At 37.2% G+C, this 19,473-nt stretch overlaps 1 protein-coding gene across 1 annotated transcript in view; it reads right to left on the bottom strand.

Annotated features, from left to right (window-relative positions):
- Positions 1 to 19,249, bottom strand: part of LOC127868902 (exportin-6-like) — a 49,372-nt gene extending 30,123 nt beyond the window's left edge. Inside the window, exons 1-9 of the mRNA XM_052411046.1 lie at positions 19,146 to 19,249; positions 18,449 to 18,539; positions 13,732 to 13,844; positions 12,155 to 12,352; positions 11,143 to 11,302; positions 7,289 to 7,432; positions 5,814 to 6,249; positions 3,559 to 3,685; positions 886 to 995 (exon numbers count right to left, since the gene is read on the bottom strand). Of these exons, the coding sequence (XP_052267006.1) occupies positions 886 to 995; positions 3,559 to 3,685; positions 5,814 to 6,249; positions 7,289 to 7,432; positions 11,143 to 11,302; positions 12,155 to 12,352; positions 13,732 to 13,844; positions 18,449 to 18,539; positions 19,146 to 19,148 (1,382 nt within the window). The 5' untranslated portion in view covers positions 19,149 to 19,249. The remainder of the gene's footprint in view (positions 1 to 885; positions 996 to 3,558; positions 3,686 to 5,813; positions 6,250 to 7,288; positions 7,433 to 11,142; positions 11,303 to 12,154; positions 12,353 to 13,731; positions 13,845 to 18,448; positions 18,540 to 19,145) is intronic.
- Between the last annotated feature and the right edge of the window lie 224 nt (positions 19,250 to 19,473).

Below are 19,473 nucleotides of genomic sequence, written 5' to 3'. Positions count from 1 at the left end.
TTTTCAATTTTCTAAGTATAAAAAGGGCACATAATTCTGTCAAAATGCCAGTCAGAGTTACATTACTTTGCCTGCACAGTCCCCTTATGATAGTTAGTAAGTGTTGCAAGTATGAAAGCAATAGCTTTGATACTTAAGGAATGAAATGGACCTTAACACAAAACTTAACCAAAATTTTCAATTTTCTAAGTATAAAAAGGGCACATAATTCTGTCAAAATGCACGCCAGAGTTATGTAACTTTGCCTGCCCAGTCCCCTCTATGATAGTAAGTAAGTGTACCAAGTTTGAATGCAATAGCATTGATACTTTCTGAGAAAAGTGGACCTAAACGCAAAACTTAACCGGACGCCAACGCCGACACAGACGCCGACGCCAAGGTGATGAAAATAGCTCATAATTTTTTTTCAAAAAATAGATGAGCTAAAAACGACAGCAACAAATGTTAAACTCCTGACCAACAAAAATGCTATGGCAAAAAACAATATAACAATTTGTTAATAACAAGAGCACCGCATAACAGTTGCCAACGCTCGGCTGCAGGTGCAGTTTTGAATAAATGAAAGCTTGTCAGGAGAATTTTTTTTTTTAGAGGTCACAGCCCCCTTGACCTTTGACCTAGTGACCTAAAAATGGGTCTGGAGTGTAGAACTCATCAAGGGGCAGCTACCTATGAAGCTTCAAAGTTGTAGGTGGAAGCACTTTGATTTTAGAGCCAATGTTAAGGGTTTAGCACGACGCCTACGGCGGACAACAAGAGCTGGCTTTGACAATACCTCGGGTTTTCTCCGAAAACAGCCGAGCTAAAAATCACAAAGGATTATGACACAATGGCATATGCATGTAAACGCAATGGTGTACAAGATCAACAAATTTGACCCAGTACCTGTCTATGATAGCCTGTATTTCTGATGGGCGCCCTTTTGCCTTTGTGAACAGATAGTCTAGAAATGTTGACCAGATGTCCAGACAATTGTAAAAACCATCATTGGTTGGCTGCAACAAACATTGGCAATTTGTTAAACATCAAATACGTGGCAAACAAGCATTAATCAAACAAGACTATTGCCAAGCAATATAAGTCCCCTACTGGTGAAACTCCACCATTTTCAGCAATATTTCTAGTTTATTTGTTGCCATAGCAACCAGAATTCTTGATGTAGGAACCAAATGAAATGACATGCACAATCTCCATATTACCATCTATCCATATATCAAGTTTCATGAAAAAATATGAAGAACTTTTAAAGTTATCGCAGGATCCACTATTTTCAGAATTATTTCTAGTCTATTTGTTCATATTTCTAGTCTATTTAATGCCATAGCAATCATAATTCTTGACATAGGAAATGACATGCATTATCTCCCTATTGCCATCTGTCCATGTTTCAAGTTTCATGAAAAAATATGAAGAACTTTTAAAGTTATGGCAGGATCCAGAAAAGTATGACAGACTAATGCATAGAGCGCAAACCAAAAGTCCCCTCCGGTTTCATCGGTAGGGAACTAATAAATAGAGAATATTTGTTGGTTTTGGTAGATTACTGATTTAAACTTAAAATTGCTTAGAATAGCCACAATGAAAATACTGAGGCAGGAGTTTTTCTTGCCATATTGAAAAAAGGAGTCTGGTCAAATTGGGATTTTTTAAATCAATAAAATGGCAAATTTTGAAAAAAATTACAGACAAAATGGACCACATTAGATTTTTTTTTATCAACAAATTTTGTCACATCAGGCCTTATGCTGGCGATTTTGGGAAAAAATGCATTTCACGCAAAAAGTTATATACTTTGTAAGATGTTAATTAAATAAAATTGAGATATAACAAGGCTATTGTCAAGCAATATGGTCCCCTACCGGCCCCACCATTGTCAGAAATTCCACCATTTTCAGATTGATTTTTTTTTGGTTGCCATAGCAACCACAATTTTTGACGTAGGAACAAAATGAAATGTAGTACATAATGTCCATATTGCCATCTATCCATGTTGCAAGTTTCATGAAAAAATATTAAGAACTTTTAAAGTTATCGCAGGATCCAGAAAAGTGTGACGGACTGACAGACAGACTGACAGACAGACAGAGCACAAACCCTAAGTCCCCTCCGGTGAAACCAGTAGGGGACAAAAATCATTAGACACTTCTTTTTTAAACATGATTTTTTTTAACAACTTAGATTTGGGATCGGGTCCGTTTGCTTTAGGATCAGGTTCGTTTTATAACCTTTTTAAATTAGCAGAAAAACAAATGTGTGGTCACGAGTGAATAAAATCAATTATCTACCAAAAACCAACATATTTTCTTTTTGTAGAATACCTTCTTAAGTATATTTACATTTGAAAAGAGATACACTGGTTAATATTGCTGGAATAATGACGTTATGACATGAACATCGACATAATTTCATGGTAAAACTTGGAAAAATATATATTATCTTCACAATTTTTTTTTCACTGTTTGAAACAGTCAATTATGGCTTTTTAACTATTTAAACAGATATTTCCCTATATATCACAGAAAAGCTGTCAATAAATATCCTATATTATGTAATGTATTCAGTTAAAAAAAAAGGATATATCCTACATTTTGATACAATGAAATGCCTGGAGTTCACCAATTAATTTAAACAAATAATCATTTACAGCATGGTCTTAATGCAAGCTGTTTCTGGCTTGTTTAAATAGGAGTCTACATGAAAATGTAGTTAACATCATCATATGTGGATATCTTCTATTTATATGTTCTGGCTATGTACAATTGCGCAACCAATAAAAAAGCAGAAATATCCAAGAAGTTAGACCATATCAAGTAAATCTCAATGGCTTAGAAGGAGATGATTTGCTATGGCAACAGTTCAAATTATTTTTTAGAAATAAGTACTTCAAACAAAAAAGTTTTAATAGAAAATTACAGCTAGTTTGCATATCTGGGAACTAAATTGTTAAAAGAAATGTCTTAAAAATGACTTAAAATAAGCCTTGTTCTGGGAAAACTGGGATTTATTTTTGTGTATTAAGTGTCGTCCCAGCTTGTGCAGTCCATAGAGACCACATTCCCTCTACACCATAGAGACCACATTCCCTCTACACCATAGAGACCACATTCCCTCTACACAGGCTTTTGGTTAAGAAGAGACTTCCTTCAAATGAAAAATACCATACAAAAGGAAAAAGTAATTCCTGATTAGCCTTTGCAGATTGCACAGGCTTATTTTAGACAAAACTTTATGTGTATGCATTAAGCCCAGTTTTCCCAGAATAGGTATAAACTTAACCTTTTGCATGCCGGGAAATTTGTCGTCTGCAAAAATGTCGTCTGCTGAATTTCTAAAATTAGCATTTTCTTTGATTTTTTTCAAAGAATACTATCAGAATAGCAAACAGTTTGGATCCTGATGAGACACCACATTCTGTGGCGTCTCATCTGGATCCAAACTGTTTGCAAAGGCCTTCAAAATTCGGTTTCAGCACTGGAAGAGTTAAACCACATGTGCAGACAATGACAAATACATAGATGGTAATATCTGCCATTTTACTGAAAATTGTTTCATTCTGACCTGTCTGAAGGTGTATTTAAACAGAAGTGCGAGGAATTCTATCACAGGGAAATGGGTGTTGGACTCAAACCTCCGTAGATGTATACTAACAAACAGACGTAGGAACTCTGTGAACTTATCCACGTAACTGAAACAGAGACACAGAACTTGTTTGTTTATTTGATGGGATTTTTCAACAGTTTTTCAGTGCAATCACAGATGTCAGTTAACCCTTTCCCACTCATAAGCTAGTGAAATGGCTATGTGCAAACTCTCAGTCTGTTCAGGTTTCAGGTTTCATGTTGTTTGCTACTCATCAGTATCTAAGGTTTGGAAATGAAGCCTTTGAAACTTGAATCTGGTAATAAATGTATTTAAGTATACATGTATTCAACTTTCTGAGGGACTAAAAATGCGTCAAAATACGTATCTTAGTGGAAAAGGGCTATTCGACTCAAACTTATTCAGAGTTATCTGGTTTATCAGAACTAAGGGCACATAACTATGCAGGTACCTGACAACTGCCCTACTTTAACCATTTACCACTTAGATACATATTTCCATGCATTTTTAGTCCCTCAGGAAGTTATATTTAATTTAAGACCTTTCTTACTAGATTCAACTCTTTAAGGCATTATCTCCTCATCAGATACTGATGAGCAGCAAACAGCATAAAACATGAACAGACTGCAAGTTACTCGCAGGCTTTTCTGGTTTTATGCTGTTTGCACAAAGCCATTTTCACTCTGCTTCTAAGTGGGAAAGGGTTTATCAGATGGCTGTAGAAATAATTTTATGACCACATAAATTAAGTGGCTGGCCAGAAAATCAAACCAGCCATACTCAGATTTGTGGACCAGCACTCTTCCAAGTTAGCTAGGCAGCTCAGTAAGGACATGAAATATAGATTATGACAAAATTTTCTGCATTGGATTAGATTTTGATACTTTAGCAGGAGTTCCATTTATTAGACTAAATTAATCAATTACTAAGATAATCAACAACAATCAATGTTAAGAAACAAGAGGGCCTGAAAGGCTCAAAGTCACTCACCTGAGATACAAAGAAACTGACCTGTTCTGTGCAGCCCAAGATATCATTAGAACAAATGTTCGGACACATTTTCATAGGAGTGAACAATAAATGTGACAGACTTTTAAAATGCTAACAAGGTTTTACTATAGCCATATAAGGAAAATGCCCTGCCCACTGGCGGCCATGTTTTTCAACAGAACAGAACCATTTTTTAATTCGTCCAAGATATATTTAGAACAAAGGTTTTGACCAAGTTTCATGAAGATTGAACTATATATGTGACTTTTAGTGTTTTTTTACTATGCCATAATTATAAATGAACAAGGGACAAAATTGTCACAAAACCAGGTTTTCAATTTGAAAAAAAGTCTGATAAAGGGAGAAAACTGAAAAAGTGCATTGTTACTGATTGTTCATGGTTACCCCCTTGTTTCAAAATCAATTTATTTTTAGTCATGGCTACCTTGACCTTGGAGATATTGACGTAATTCTTTCGCATGACACACCGTCCAATTATGGTGAACAAATGTGCCAAATGATTTCAAAATTTCACAATGAATGTCATGGCCCGGACAAGCTCATTTATGGGCATTTTTAACCTTTGAACTCAAAGTGTGACCTTGACCTTAGAGATATCAATGTAATTCTTTCGCGTGAAACACCGTCTAATGATGGTGAACAAATGTGCCAAATGATTTTAAAATCTTACAATGAACAACAATGTGATGGACCGGACAAGCTTGTTCAGCCTGCCCGCCAACCAGCAGACATTCGCCAATCTAATAACCATTTTTTCGTTCGGACAAACCTGGTTAAAATGCCCCCCCCTCCTCTTGGGGGTCATGTTTTTCAACCAACCTGAACCATTTTTGAACTCGTCCAAGATATAATTGGGACAAATCTTCTGACCAAGTTTCATGAAGATGGGACAATAAATGTGGACTCTATAGTGTTAACAAGGCAAATATTGAAGTCTATGTAGCCTATGTATATTGCATCTATGTCTGTAAAGTGTTGTGCCAGATTAGCCCGTGCAGTCTGCACAGGCTAATCATGGACTACACTTTCCGCTGTTATAGAATTTCATTTCCTTCAAACAGAAATCAAATTTAAATGGAAAGTGTCGTCCCAGATAAGCATGTGCTTACTGCACATGCAAATCTGGGATGACAGTTTACAATCACACATTACACCTAGTTTTCTCAGAAAAAGGCTCAATTATTAATCCTTTTTTCTCTCACCTATCGTCCAACTCTGATAATCTGTTACCACTAGAACAAGTGCTGCTATCTTTGGTGAGTTTTTGTAACAAGTAAAATGTCTGCTGAAACATCTGTAGAAGAAAATCCTCAAACTCTGCTGGTACACAATTCTTCGCTAAGAGTTCATTGATACAATTCATTGCCAGAACTCCTAAATAGCACGACATGGAGTTGAAATTTGCTCCAGAGTTCATAGTACGGCTGCCTTGGGTTTCGCACCCAAAACCAGCAAAGTGGAATATAGTGCTCAGCAGAGTTGGAGTGATGAATGAAGACAGAGGAATCCAGCTGAAAAGGTGGGAGAGGCAGTTGAGACTCAGGGCACACAACTCTTGGGTGGCTGAGTCCAAGGGAGGTAAGGCTTCAAGTTGTATGTGACTGTTGGGGGATTTGAATAGGTTACTCATCAACGAATCTGAAATGCATAACACACTATACAATATCACCCGTTAAGTTGACACTATCAGCAGTAATGCTCTATGAAATTTTTCTTAATAAGCATTACCTTTAATTGCACACTCACAATAAACTTCCTATTTTATAATTTTATAATATATGAAGCTTGCTGCCGGAAAAAATGGCTTAATGCACATGTGCAAAGTGTCCTTACAGATTAGCCTGCACAATCTGCACAGGCTTATCACGAACAACAATTTCTGCTTTTAAGGTACTTTTAATTAAAAGATGTCATTTCTTAGCAAAAATCCAGTTTTGACGGACAGTGTCGTCTCTGATTAGCTTGCGCGGACTGCATTAAGCTTGGTTTTCGCAGAGTACAGCTCATATATATTACTGTTGTTACCACTGTTTCACTCTTATACATTCATGGTTCAAGTTATATTACAAAATAGCAGAATTTCAATGACTTCTACAAATTTTATTTTGTAACAACCTTATAAGGATGTTCTACTGTAATAATAATAAATGCACAATATTCTAAACAGCAATTATACATCATATCATTAATTCACTAATTAAGCACATGTTTGTTGACAATATTTATAAAATGCAATATGTTTTTGTATGTTGTCATAACATTATTGTAAGTCATTGTGTACATATTTTTACAATGCTTTATAAGATTCATGAACAAAGCATAACAGGTGAATGAATACTTTACGAAAATGTTGGCTTAACATAAAGTGAGTGTCACGCCGGGAAAATCTGTCTTTATGCATGTGCTTAAAGTATCATTCCACATCAGCCTGTGCAGTCAGGGCAGGCTTATCTTGGAAGACACTTGCCACTTTTACCAACCATTTTTTTAAAAGAAGGTCTCTTACTTACAAAAATTAAAGTTAAGGCGGAAAGTGTTGTCCATGATTAGCTTTTGCAAACTACACAGTCTTATCTGGGACAACACTTTACGCACATGCATTTAGCCCCATTTTCCCAGAGCGAGGCTGAACAGAACTTGTCGTCAGTCTTATGAAATGATCACGTTCATCATGCACCTGATCTGAGAGGTGACGCCGAGAACAGCTGCACTGAAGATGTAGAAGACTTGGGCTCGACAGCACTCTCCCCGTGGGTGGGGGAAGGAGGGGGAGTGGCAGACACCAGGTGACGGTGTCGCTCCAGGGCTACCTCCAGAACATCTGCCGCAAAACAAGGAAGAACATAGGAATAAAAGAAATTAACATCCAACTTAATCATAGTGTACATCCAGCGTTTGTTTTTAAATCCAGATAACTGCAGATATTACACACAGTGGATATCCAGGACTAACTATAAAACACCTGCAGGAAAAAAGTTAGACACCTGTCTCATGGAAACTGGGCTAATTGCATGCGCATAAAGTGTTGTATCAGATTTGCCTCTGCAGTTCGCACAGTCTTATCCAGGACACGGATTGCACAGGCTAATCTGGGACGACACTTTCCGCATAGACTGGATTTTGTTTAGAAGAGACATCCTTAGAACAAAGCGTAAATTTGTGTCCCTGATTAGCCTGTATTGACTTCACATGCTTATCTGGGATGACACTTTATGCACATGCATTAAGCCAGGTGACAGTGCCACTCCTCGGCTACCTCAAGAACATCTGCAGCGAAACAAGTGAGAGTGTGAGAATATGACATTAATATCCAACATATCACACGTTCATCCTGGGTTTGTTTTGAAATCTAGATAAATCCAGATACTGACCATAGGGGATTTCCACAACTATTTATAGAAAATCTGCAGGAAAATTATTTGAGAGAGGAAACTCATGGAAACTGGGCTAAATGAATGTTTGTATAGTCTTTTAAAAGACTAGCCAGTGCAGTCTGCACAGGCTATTCAGGGATAACACTTTTTGCCTAGACTGGATTTTGTAAAGAAGAGAGTACATTGAAACAAAAAAATATTTAAAAGCGTAAATTAACAGGCTAATGTGTGATGAGAATTTACACACATGCATTAAGCCCAGTTTTTGCAGAACCTCATATAAAATGTGAACAAGGCTTGCATCAAGTTTACTGTATATAATCCATCATGTTAACAATGTGAAACAAGGGCTGTTTGTAAAACATGCATGCCCCCCATATGGGCTCTCCGTTGTAGTGATAGCCATTGTGTGAATATGTTTTTTTGTCACTGTGACCTTGACCTTTGACCTAGGGACCTGAAAATCTGTAGGGGTCATCTGCGAGTCATGATCAATATACCTATGAAGTTTCATGATCCTAGCCATAAGCGTTCTTGAGTTATCATCCAGAAACCATTTAACTATTTCGGGTCACCGTGACCTTGACCTTTGACCTAGTAACCTGAAAATCAATAGGGGTCATCTGCGAGTCATGATCAATGTACCTATGAAGTTTCATGATCCTAGGAATAAGCGTTCTTCAGTTATCATCCGGAAACCATTTTACTATTTCGGGTCACCGTGAACTTGACCTTTGACCTAGTGACCTTAAAAATGGATAGGGGTCATCTGCGAGTTATGATCAATGTACCTATGAAGTTTCATGATGCTAGGCATAAGCGTTCTTGAGTTATCATCCAGAAACCATTTTACTATTTTGGGTCACCATGATCTTGACCTTTGACCTAGTGACCTCAAAATCAATAGGGGTCATCTGCGAGTCATGATCAATGTACCTATGAAGTTTTGTGATCGTAGCCATTAGCGTTCTTGAGTTATCATCCGGAAACCATTTTACTATTTCAGGTCACCGTGACCTTGACCTTTGATATAGTGACCTGAAAATCAATAGGGGTCAACTGCAATCATGATCAATCTACCTATTAAGTTTCATGATCCTATGCATAAGCGTTCTTGCGTTATCATCCGGAAACCATTTTACTATTTCGGGTCACCGTGACCTTGACCTTTGACCTTGTGACCTGAAAATCAATAGGGGTCATCTGCGAGTCATGTTCAATGTACCTATGAAGTTTCATGATCTTAGGCATAAGCGTTCTTGAGTTATCATCCAGAAACCATTTTACTATTTCGGGTCACAGAGACCTTGACCTTTGACCTAGTGACCTGAAAATCAATAGGGGTCATCTGCCAGCCATTATCAATCTACCTACAAAGTTTCATGATCCTAGGCATAAGCGTTCTTGAGTTATCATCCGGAAACCATATTACTATTTCGGTCACTGTGACCTTGACCTTTGACCTAGTGACCTGAAAATCAATAGGGGTCATCTGCGAGTCATGATCAATCTACCTATCAAGTTTCATGATCCTAGACCTAAGCGTTCTTGAGTTATCATCCGGAAACTATTTTACTATTTTGGGTCACTGTGACCTTGACCTTTGACCTGAAAATCAATAGGGGTCATCTGCGAGTCACGATCAATCTACCTATCAAGTTTCATGATCCTAGGCCTAAACGTTCTTGAGTTATCATCCGGAAACCATTTTAATATTTCAGGTCACCGTGACCTTGACCTTTGACCTAGTGACCTCAAAATCAATAGGGGTCATCTGCGAGTCATGATCAATGTACCTATGAAGTTTCATGATCCAAGGCCCAAGCGTTCTTGAGTTATCATCCGGAAACCACCTGGTGGACGGACCGACAGACCGACATGAGCAAAGCAATATACCCCCTCTTCTTCGAAGGGAGGCATAATAATACAGTAAAAAACTTGGGAGTTGATTATATAGCCTTAATTTGGTAATTGTTTGTTTCCAAAAACCAAAAGTAGAGGGGCCTCATTCTCATTATTATTTGGATATAGGAAGTCTCTTTTTAGCAAAAACCCAGTTAAGGTGGAAAGTGACGTCCTGTGCAGACTGCAAAAACTTATCTTAGACGACACTTAATGCACATCCATTTAGCACCGGTTTTTCAATAAAGCCACTCAACTGAATTCAACAGAGCTCCAGATAAGGGTCGTATTTTCGTATTTACGAATTATTTTCAAGTCTGTTACGTATTTATTTTAACATTTTGTCGTACCATTAAGAATTACAAAATCAAGTTACGAATATTATTTTTACATCGGTTCGTATCAATTTTTATTGAGTTCTTTTCGCATATTTAAGATCTTTGCGGTGCTTATATAGAATGGTTATCGGGTTTGTTTAACAAAGCGCATTTTGTTGCATAAAAGCAGCGTATACAATCTATCTGTCAAAAAACAATGACGGCGCCCAAGAGCGTCCTAAAAACCTGCAAAGCGTCCAAAAACACGCTTTTAACATATTGTACGCAAAGTGAGCCGAAGTTAAATGTTTAGATAGACATTATAGAAAAGATCTTATATGATGTTGTATGAACAGTTGCCGACACAGCTGGAAAAGCTAAACAAAAACGCGACACGACGGGTCCAAACTTAAACACACAAAAAACATTGAACGAGTGGAAGGGACAAGTCCTGTGGCTAATCGTTGAAAAGATTGAAGGGGAGACCCGTTTTAATTGTGAAATATGTAAAAATTCATCTAATGCATGCAATCTAAGCACAGTTTGGGCATATGAAGGTATTTGAAAAATAAAATTGTATAATACTGAAAAGACACTGTTGAACGCGTATAAATAAATTTGCTGGTATGTTTATTTTGATTTTTTTTGCATGAAAATAACCATTATTATTTATTTTAGGTCATTTAGAAAAAATAAGAATTATTTTCCAAAACTTAGTAGTAACGTTAAGAATAAAATTTCAGAGTTAAGAATTCTTTTTGAAAATCTGGTAGTAATTTAAGAATTTCACAAAACCTTATCTGGAGTTCTGTTCAATAACCTTAACATGGTGCATTATTAACACAAGCTGTTCCAACCTTCACACAATTTTAAACAGCTGAGACTTTTGGCCTTAAACTTCACAAAAACACTCTTTTACGCCGTAAATGTCGACTCACTGTTGAGTAGACTGAGTATCCCGGGGACCTGCTGTAGCAGCAGTCTGTGCAGCTCCTCCTTGCGCGCCATGGCGATGTCCTCCCGCGGTACAGCCAGCTCTTCCGAGGCCGTATGCAGCAGGATCAGGCCCAGGTTGGTTGTCTCGCCCTGCTGCACCAGCTAAAACAGTTGTAAAGGCATGTCATCCCAGATAAGCCTGTGATTTTCATTAAAAAGAGATCGCATTTAGACGAATAATACCATAAACCAAAAAGTGTCCAGTCTGATAAGCCTGTGCAGACTACAAATGCTTACCTGGAAGGACACTTGACACACATGCATTAAGCCCTGTATTACCAGAGTGCAGCTCTAGAGATCATACAGGCATGTAAGATGCAACCAAGGCTTGCATTCAGCTGACATATTGAGCATGTAAGATGCAACCAAGGCTTGCATTCAGCTGACATATTGAGCATGTAAGATGCAACCAAGGCTTGCATTCAGGTGACATGTAAGATGCAACCAAGGCTTGCATTAAGGTGACATGTAAGATGCAACCAAGGCTTGCATTCATGTGACATATTGAGCATGTAAGATGCATATAGAGCATGTAAGATGCAACCAAGGCTTGCAGTCAGGTGACATGTAAGATGCAACCAAGGCTTGCATTCAGATGACATGTAAGATGCAACCAAGGCTTGCAGTCAGGTGACATGTAAGATGCAACCAAGGCTTGCATTCAGATGACATGTAAGATGCAACCAAGGCTTGCATTTAGGTGGCATGTAAGATGCAACCAAGGCTTGCATTCAGGTGACATATTGAGCATGTAAGATGCAACCAAGGCTTGCATTCAGGTGACATATTTGGAAGCTTGCACTAACAGGATATTGAAAGTCATCTAATTGACAATCAATACCGCAGATGTCCACTACCAGTTTGACCTACCTGCAGTATAAATTACTATTGAAGAAGTCTATATAGAAGTGAGGCCAATCAATACCGCAGATGTCCACTACCAGTTTGACCTACCTGCAGTATACTAGAGAAGAACTCTGGATAGAAGTGAGGCCAATCAATACGGCCGATGTCCACTACCAGCTTAACCAGTTTGTTGCGGATGAAGGTTGGCACTTTGCCATGGTGAGCCATCATGTACTGGTTCAGGTTGGCACGAATGTCTCGCTTGTCATCCACATGAATGCCCAGCCAGTTCTTGTTGATCAGGTTCTAAAAAATATGTGCCTCATTCTGGGAAAACTGTGCTTATTGCATGTCGGTAAAGTTTTGTCCCAGGTTAGCCTGTGCACAGACTGCAGAGACAAATCAAGGACCACACTCTCTGCTTAACCTGGATGTTCTGTTAGAAGAGACTTCCTTTCAATGAAAACATCCATAAATGTGGAAAGTGTCATTGGTTATGATTCTATGCAGACTTCAAACAAATTCAATTTATACAGTGTTTACAGAGCCATTGCCAGAAATCATCATGATGAACCAAAAAACAAATCAGTTATGTCAGAGATTTCAGTTTTTCAACTACATTCATTTAGAAATCGGCAAACAGTGGAAGAGTATATTAATGCATAATTAAACAAGAATGCCTGAAACCCCCAAAGTCTCTCACCTGAGATACAAAGATACTGACCTGTTCTGTGAAGCCCAAAATATCATTAGAACAAATGTTCAAACCGATTTTCATAAAGAAAGAACTAAAAATATACTTTTAAGAGTGCTTACAAGAATTTACTATAGCCATATAAGGATTACTTCCCGCCCCCTGGCGGCCATGTTTTTTAACAGACCGGAACTATGTTTGAACTCATCTAAGATATCATTAAAACAAATGTTCTGACAAAGTTTCATGAAGATTGGACAATAAATGGGACTTTAAGAGTGTTAACAAGTTTTCACTAAAGCCATATAAGGAAAATGCCCTGCCCCCTGGCGGCCATGTTTTTGAACCAACCTGAACCATTGTGTAACTGGTCCAGGACACCATTGGGACAAATCTTAGGACCAAATTTCATGATGATTGGACAAAAAATGTGGCCTCTGGAGTATTAACAAGGCAAATGTTGATGTTGCACGCCGCACAACGCATGGTGGACAAAGGGCGATAACACATTGTGCTCAGGTGAGCTAAAATGTGAACTTTGCTACATTAGTCATGTGGTATTTCCGAACAGGTTAAGGCATAGAGAACAACTGCAGTGCCTTCAGCGCTTTGATCTTTGATAATGTTAGTCACAAACCAAATCATACATGACACACTAAACACAGAACAGCTGAGGTCAATCAATTAAAGATATTGGAGTAATATTACTATTATCTTTCACAGAGGATATCCAATTGAGCCTTGCTTTAGAAAAACAGGGCTTCATGCATGTTCGTCAAGTTTGTTTCTGATTAGCCTCAGCAGTTTGAGACCCTTTCTGCCTAAACCGGATTTTCACTGAGAAGCCAGTTCTTTTAACCAAAAAACACCAAAAGAGCAGAAAGTGTTGTACTTGATTAGCCTGTGTGGACTTCACAGTCTAATCTGGGAAGACACTTTACCCACATTCATTAAGCCCATTTTTCACAAAGCGCGGCTTAACAATATTTACCTCTAGAACTGTAAGGCAGTACATCATGACAAACTCGTTGCTAGTGTTGGACAGGAAGAACAGACACTGCTTCCAACAGTCTTTGGTCTGGCTGAACTGGTTCAACAGCAACTCTAAACACAAACAAAAATGAACAACCAACCCAACATAAATAATAACAAAATTTGCATGTAGCAAAACAACATTTAATGTGAGACTAAAACTAAACATGTGTAAACAACCACAAAATGTATAAGCAAACAAGAGGGCCTGAAAGGCCCAAAGTCGCTCACCTGAGATAACAAGATATTATTGAAACAAATCTTCTAACGAAGATCGGAAAATAAATGTGGCCTATAGAGTGTTAACAAGGTTTTACTATAGCCATATAAGGAAAAATGCCCCGCACCTGGCAGCCATGTTTTTCAACCAACCGGCATCATTTTTGAACTCATCCAAGATATTATCGGGATGAATCTTCTGACCAATTTTCATGAAGATCGGACATTAAATGTGGCCTCTAGAGTGTTAACAATATTTTACTATAGCCATATAAGGAAAAATGCCCCGCCCCTTGGAAGCCATTTTTTTCAAGCAAACATAATTATTTTCTAACTCATCCAAGATATCATTGAGACCAATCTTCTGACCAAATTTCATGAAAATTGGACAATAAATGTGGCCTCTAGAGTGTTAACAAGGTTTTACTAAAGCCATATATAGCCATATAAGGAAAAATGCCCCGGCCCAGGTGGCCATGTTTTTAAAGCAATAAAAACCATTTTCGAACTCATCCAAGATATCATTGGGACAAATCTTCAGACCAAGTTTCATGATGATCGGAAAATAAATGTGACCTCTAGAGTGTTAACAAGGTCATACATTTCAATATAATTTAAAATAATAGTTGAGAAGAACATGTGTGTCGAAAATTGCGAAATAAGCCAGATATTTAATTCTGAAATCAAAAATGTCTGTACAGTCGAATTTGCCAGAATGTATATCATGCATGTACAATGTCAATCTTAATTTAGTTTAATGGTTGTTTTCAAATTTCTGCAGCGATGTATATTCATACGACACAAAAACACTAACTCCGATCCTAATAAAAATACCAATTCTTCGGTTATTGTAGGAAAATATGTACAAAATATCTTCGTCACCATCGACTCGGGGCGCTAATTTGTCTTTGCTGCATTTTATGAAATTCGTCTTCAATGTCTTGCCTATTTTGTGTTATTGTAACATGTATTTATCAATATATTACAATTTAACACTTATAAAAATCGTATAGTCACGCTTTAATTGTTTGACAAAAGAATGCCATATTCTACAGAATTATCAAACAATAAAAAACATATTCAAAAGTTTGCTATCTTCCAGAATGTAAAACTATCATTTATAATTAATTCCACTTAATCTTCCTGTGCTTAAAAAAATAAAAATAAAAAGGGAGACAACTCTGTCAATTCAACATAATTTTTCAAAAGCCATTTTGCAGTTACTTCCCTTGACATGCTAAACTAGAGTGTTCACAAGCTGCTTAACTATATTAATATAAGGAAAATGACCCCCCCCCCCCAGAGGCCATGCTTTTTTACCGATCCAAACCATTTTCAAACTCAAACATCATATCCATAAAACACATGTTCTGACCAAATTTCATGAACATTGGACCAAAAATGTGACTTCTAGAGGGTTCACATGTTTTCACTATATAGAGAGAGAGAAAACTGCCCCGCCCCCTGGCGGCCATGTTTTTTTAACCGATCTGGACCATTTTCGAACTCGTCCGAGATATCAATGAAACCAGTGTTTTGACTAAGTTTCATGATGATTGGGCAAAAATTGTGACTTCTAGAGTGTTCACAAGGTTTCTCTATAGCCATATAAAGAATACTGCCCCGCCCCCTGGCGGCCATGTTTTTCGGACCAGAACCATTTTTGAACTCAACCAACATATCATTAAGACAAACATTTTGACAATGTTACATGAAGATTGGGCATCAAATGTGACTTCTACAGTGTTCACAAGGTTTTTCTTTTTTTTTGACCTAGTGACCTAGTTTTTGTCCCAGCATGACCCAGTTTGGAACTTAGTTGAGGTATCAATGGTACAAATGTTCTGACCAAGTTTCATGAAAATCAGACAATAAATGTGGCCTCTAGAGTGTTCACAAGGCAAAATGTTGACGACGCACAACGGACGACGCAGGATGGACAAAAGGCGATCACAAAAACTCACCATGAGCACGTTGTGCTCAGGTGAGCTAAAACCCTGGCAGTGCCACAAAACCAGATTTTGAACATTAAAGATATCAATTTTAATAATTGTGCAGCCCCAAGCTTTCTTCACACAAAATTTAAGCACAATTCCACCATCCACACTAAAGTTACTAAGCAGATTTTTTTTCTATTTTTAGAAAACAGTGAACTTGAACTCGACCCTATGCTAGATTTCCACACAAGCTAGATCATTGCTAAATTTCATCCAGATCAGTACATGCCATTAAAAAAATGACCACAAACCACTTGTTTGCTGTTGTTCTATAACAGTGACAGTGATCTTGACATTAACCCCATTGGCCCCAAATGTGATCCTAAGTAAACTAGGTCTTCATGTAAACAACCTTCTGACCTATGCAGAAATTTCCATCAAACCAAAAGAAATTGAGCGAAATACATTGACTTTGCCCTAAAATTGATATATCCCAAATTCAATCTGTCTGACGCCACCTGCATGCCAGCCATATCCTAATCTAATAACTAGGATTTCAAATTTGCTTAAAACCTGTTTAATAAAAGGGTACACAGAGATTTTAACCCTCTCCCTCTCAGAAGCAAAGTGAAAATAGAATAAAACCAGAATGAGTAACTGTTCAGGTTTTATGCTGTTTGCTGCCCATCAGTAGCATGTCTATCCGTTGTATCGGCCCTCTTAATGAAAACATTGAAATTTTGGAATGGAAAAAATACAAAACAAGAGCTGTCAGAGGACAGCGCGCTCGACTATTCGAGTGCTTGACAGTATAACGTAAGCCATCATGGGTGTATAATGCAGGGTGTGGTCATTTATTAGACAATCTTTCAAAAATAAAAAAAAATAAAAAAAATAAATTGGGAGGGGGGTAGATCGAGGGGTGAGAAGGGGGTATAATGTGGGTGGGGTAATTTATTACTTGATGTTTAAAAAAAAAAATTGGGGGTGGGTGGGGGGGAAGGGATTCTGGGTAGGGGCATGGGGTATTGTTTGGGTGGAATCCATTGTGGTATTCAGGTAAGTGTTGTTTTGTAAAAGTAATAATAAAATGTGATCACAAATAAAAAAGTAATGGCAATTTAAGCAAAATGTTAAAATTATCTTAGTGTTAAAGGGGCCATAATTATGTCAAAATGCTTGATACAGTGGTCTGCTCTTGTGTATAGGTTGGGGTCATGTTGGTAAACAAGTATGCAAAAAATAAAAGCAATATGTCAAAGGATATAGGAAATATTTGGGGTAGTATGCAAACTATAACATAGATATATCAATAATATGCATATTCTAAGTATAAAAGGGGCAACAATTCTTTCCAAATACTTGTACAGTTGTCTGCTCTTGTTTATAGGTTGGGGTCATGATGGTTAACATGTATGCAAAATATGAAAGCAATACGTAAAGGGACATTGAAAATATTTGGGGTAGTATGCAAACTTTAACATTTGCTGCATATTCTAAGTGGAAAAGGGGCCATAATTATTAAAAAAAATGCTTTATAGAGTTGTCTGCTCTTGTTTATAGGTTGGGGTCATGTTGGTAAACAAGTATGCAAAATATGAAAGCAATATGTCAAGGCACAATGAAAATATTTGGGGTAGTACGAAAACTTTACATATGCACGCTAACGCAGAAGCTAACGCCGGGGTGAGTAGGATAGCTCCACTATATATATTTTATATATAATAGTCGAGCTAAAAACGCATGTGTTATATATCAAAATATAGTTATATGTGTATTCCTTGACATAACAACAAAAACTGCATTTAAATTGGTATTGTTTTGACAAAATACTTGCTAGACTAAGCTCCCCGTAGTAATGAGTTTCATGTACAGACCCTCTCATAGTATCGGCCCTTCTGATTGGTTGTTAAGATTTGTTACTATGTGCGAACGCTTGTTCTAAAAATAGTAACTTGGTCATTTGGTTTTTAAAATATTTTTACATTTTATTGAAAAATCAGCAGCATATAACACATTTGATAAAGCAACTATTAATCCATTAACAAACTACTTGCGTGTGTGTTACATTATTTAAAAAAAACATGGCATCACATCGGAATAAACATGACCTACTTTCCAATGAACACCGGAAATCATGAGACTGATCGCCGTAATAGTCATGGATAACCATCAAATAAATTAAAACTTCAAAAAATTGAAAAACATTAACTTTCCAGCACTTCTTGAAGGTTTTTTGTTAAAGGGACGATACAATGAGGAGGGCCGATGTTATGAAAAAAAGGGATATCTAAGAGTTGGAAATAAAGCCTTTAAAACTTGAATCTACTAAGAATTGTCTTGAATTAAATTTAACTTTCATAGGGACTTCAAATGCGTACAAATACATATCTAAGTGGTAATTGAGAATTATACAAAGAATTTTAAGAACTGTATGCTATTTGTTCAATTGCCAATTACAGACAATTAGCGTTTTGCATTCTGTTGAGTCCAAGATTAAGATATCAGACAGACAGTTACCAATTTCCCGTTTTCTGTCGTTGCTGGTGGCTGGACTGAAGAACTCTGACATTAACATCTCGAGAGAATGCAGGCCTCCTGCGTCCCCAGCCTGCAACAAAAAAATGAGCTTCGCTCTAGTAAAGTGGGGCTAATGCATGTCAGTAAACTGCAATCCCAGATTTGCTTGTGAATTATGCACAGGCTAATCCTGGACATCATTTTTTTCTTGATGGATTTTTTTTTAAAGGAAGTGTCTTCAAAATTTTAATCCCTGATTAGCCTGTGCTGGCTTATCTGGGATAACACTATGAACATGCATTAAGCCCGTTTTACCTAGACTAAAGAGCACAGCTAAAATATTTTATTATAGAATTGTGTTTCTGCAACCACTCCCACATTAGGCATATCACACAACACATTATTTAATGTGAATCGCCACCAGGATGTAACGGTCCCTAACATTCGAATGCTTTACGTAAACCAAATATCAAGCGGTGAATCTTAATAAATATTCTTCAAAACAACATACTGTTCAAATGATTCTGTTCTGATCCAACAATAACATGAATAACTCAGTTACCAACTGTCCGAACGAAATCAGTAAGTTATTTTCTGAATATCCGATATATTTGGATTTGCATCAAGTAGGACCAATTGAAATTAAATTCAACGGCTTACAAATAAACAAGTGAATTAATTTCATTCAGTTTATTACCATGGTTGCGTGGTTTATGATGCAGACAGAGTGGTTAAATGTACATCTGTCTCTGTCCGAAAACTAATTTTCTATTTTCCGGGAGTGTTCTTGATTTACACAAGTTGCGTTTTAATCGAATAAATAGGCAATATTACACTATGCACGTGTTCGAGAAAATCGCATTTAATAGCAAAATATTCACAAATATTAAAGCTATTGTCTCATTTAACTTGCTATATAACTTGTGTGTTGCTTTCTTATCAAAAACATGTAATATAATAGCAATTGTTGATGTATGTTGAGCTTCGTGTCATTCACGGCTTGAGTCTCCGCTGGGGTGGCAGAC

The sequence above is a fragment of the Dreissena polymorpha genome, chromosome 2 (genome assembly GCF_020536995.1).
Source record: "Dreissena polymorpha isolate Duluth1 chromosome 2, UMN_Dpol_1.0, whole genome shotgun sequence".
NCBI lineage: Eukaryota > Metazoa > Mollusca > Bivalvia > Myida > Dreissenidae > Dreissena > Dreissena polymorpha.
The sequence above is the reverse complement of the archived record's forward strand: the minus strand, read 5'-3'. Positions and strand labels throughout refer to the sequence as shown.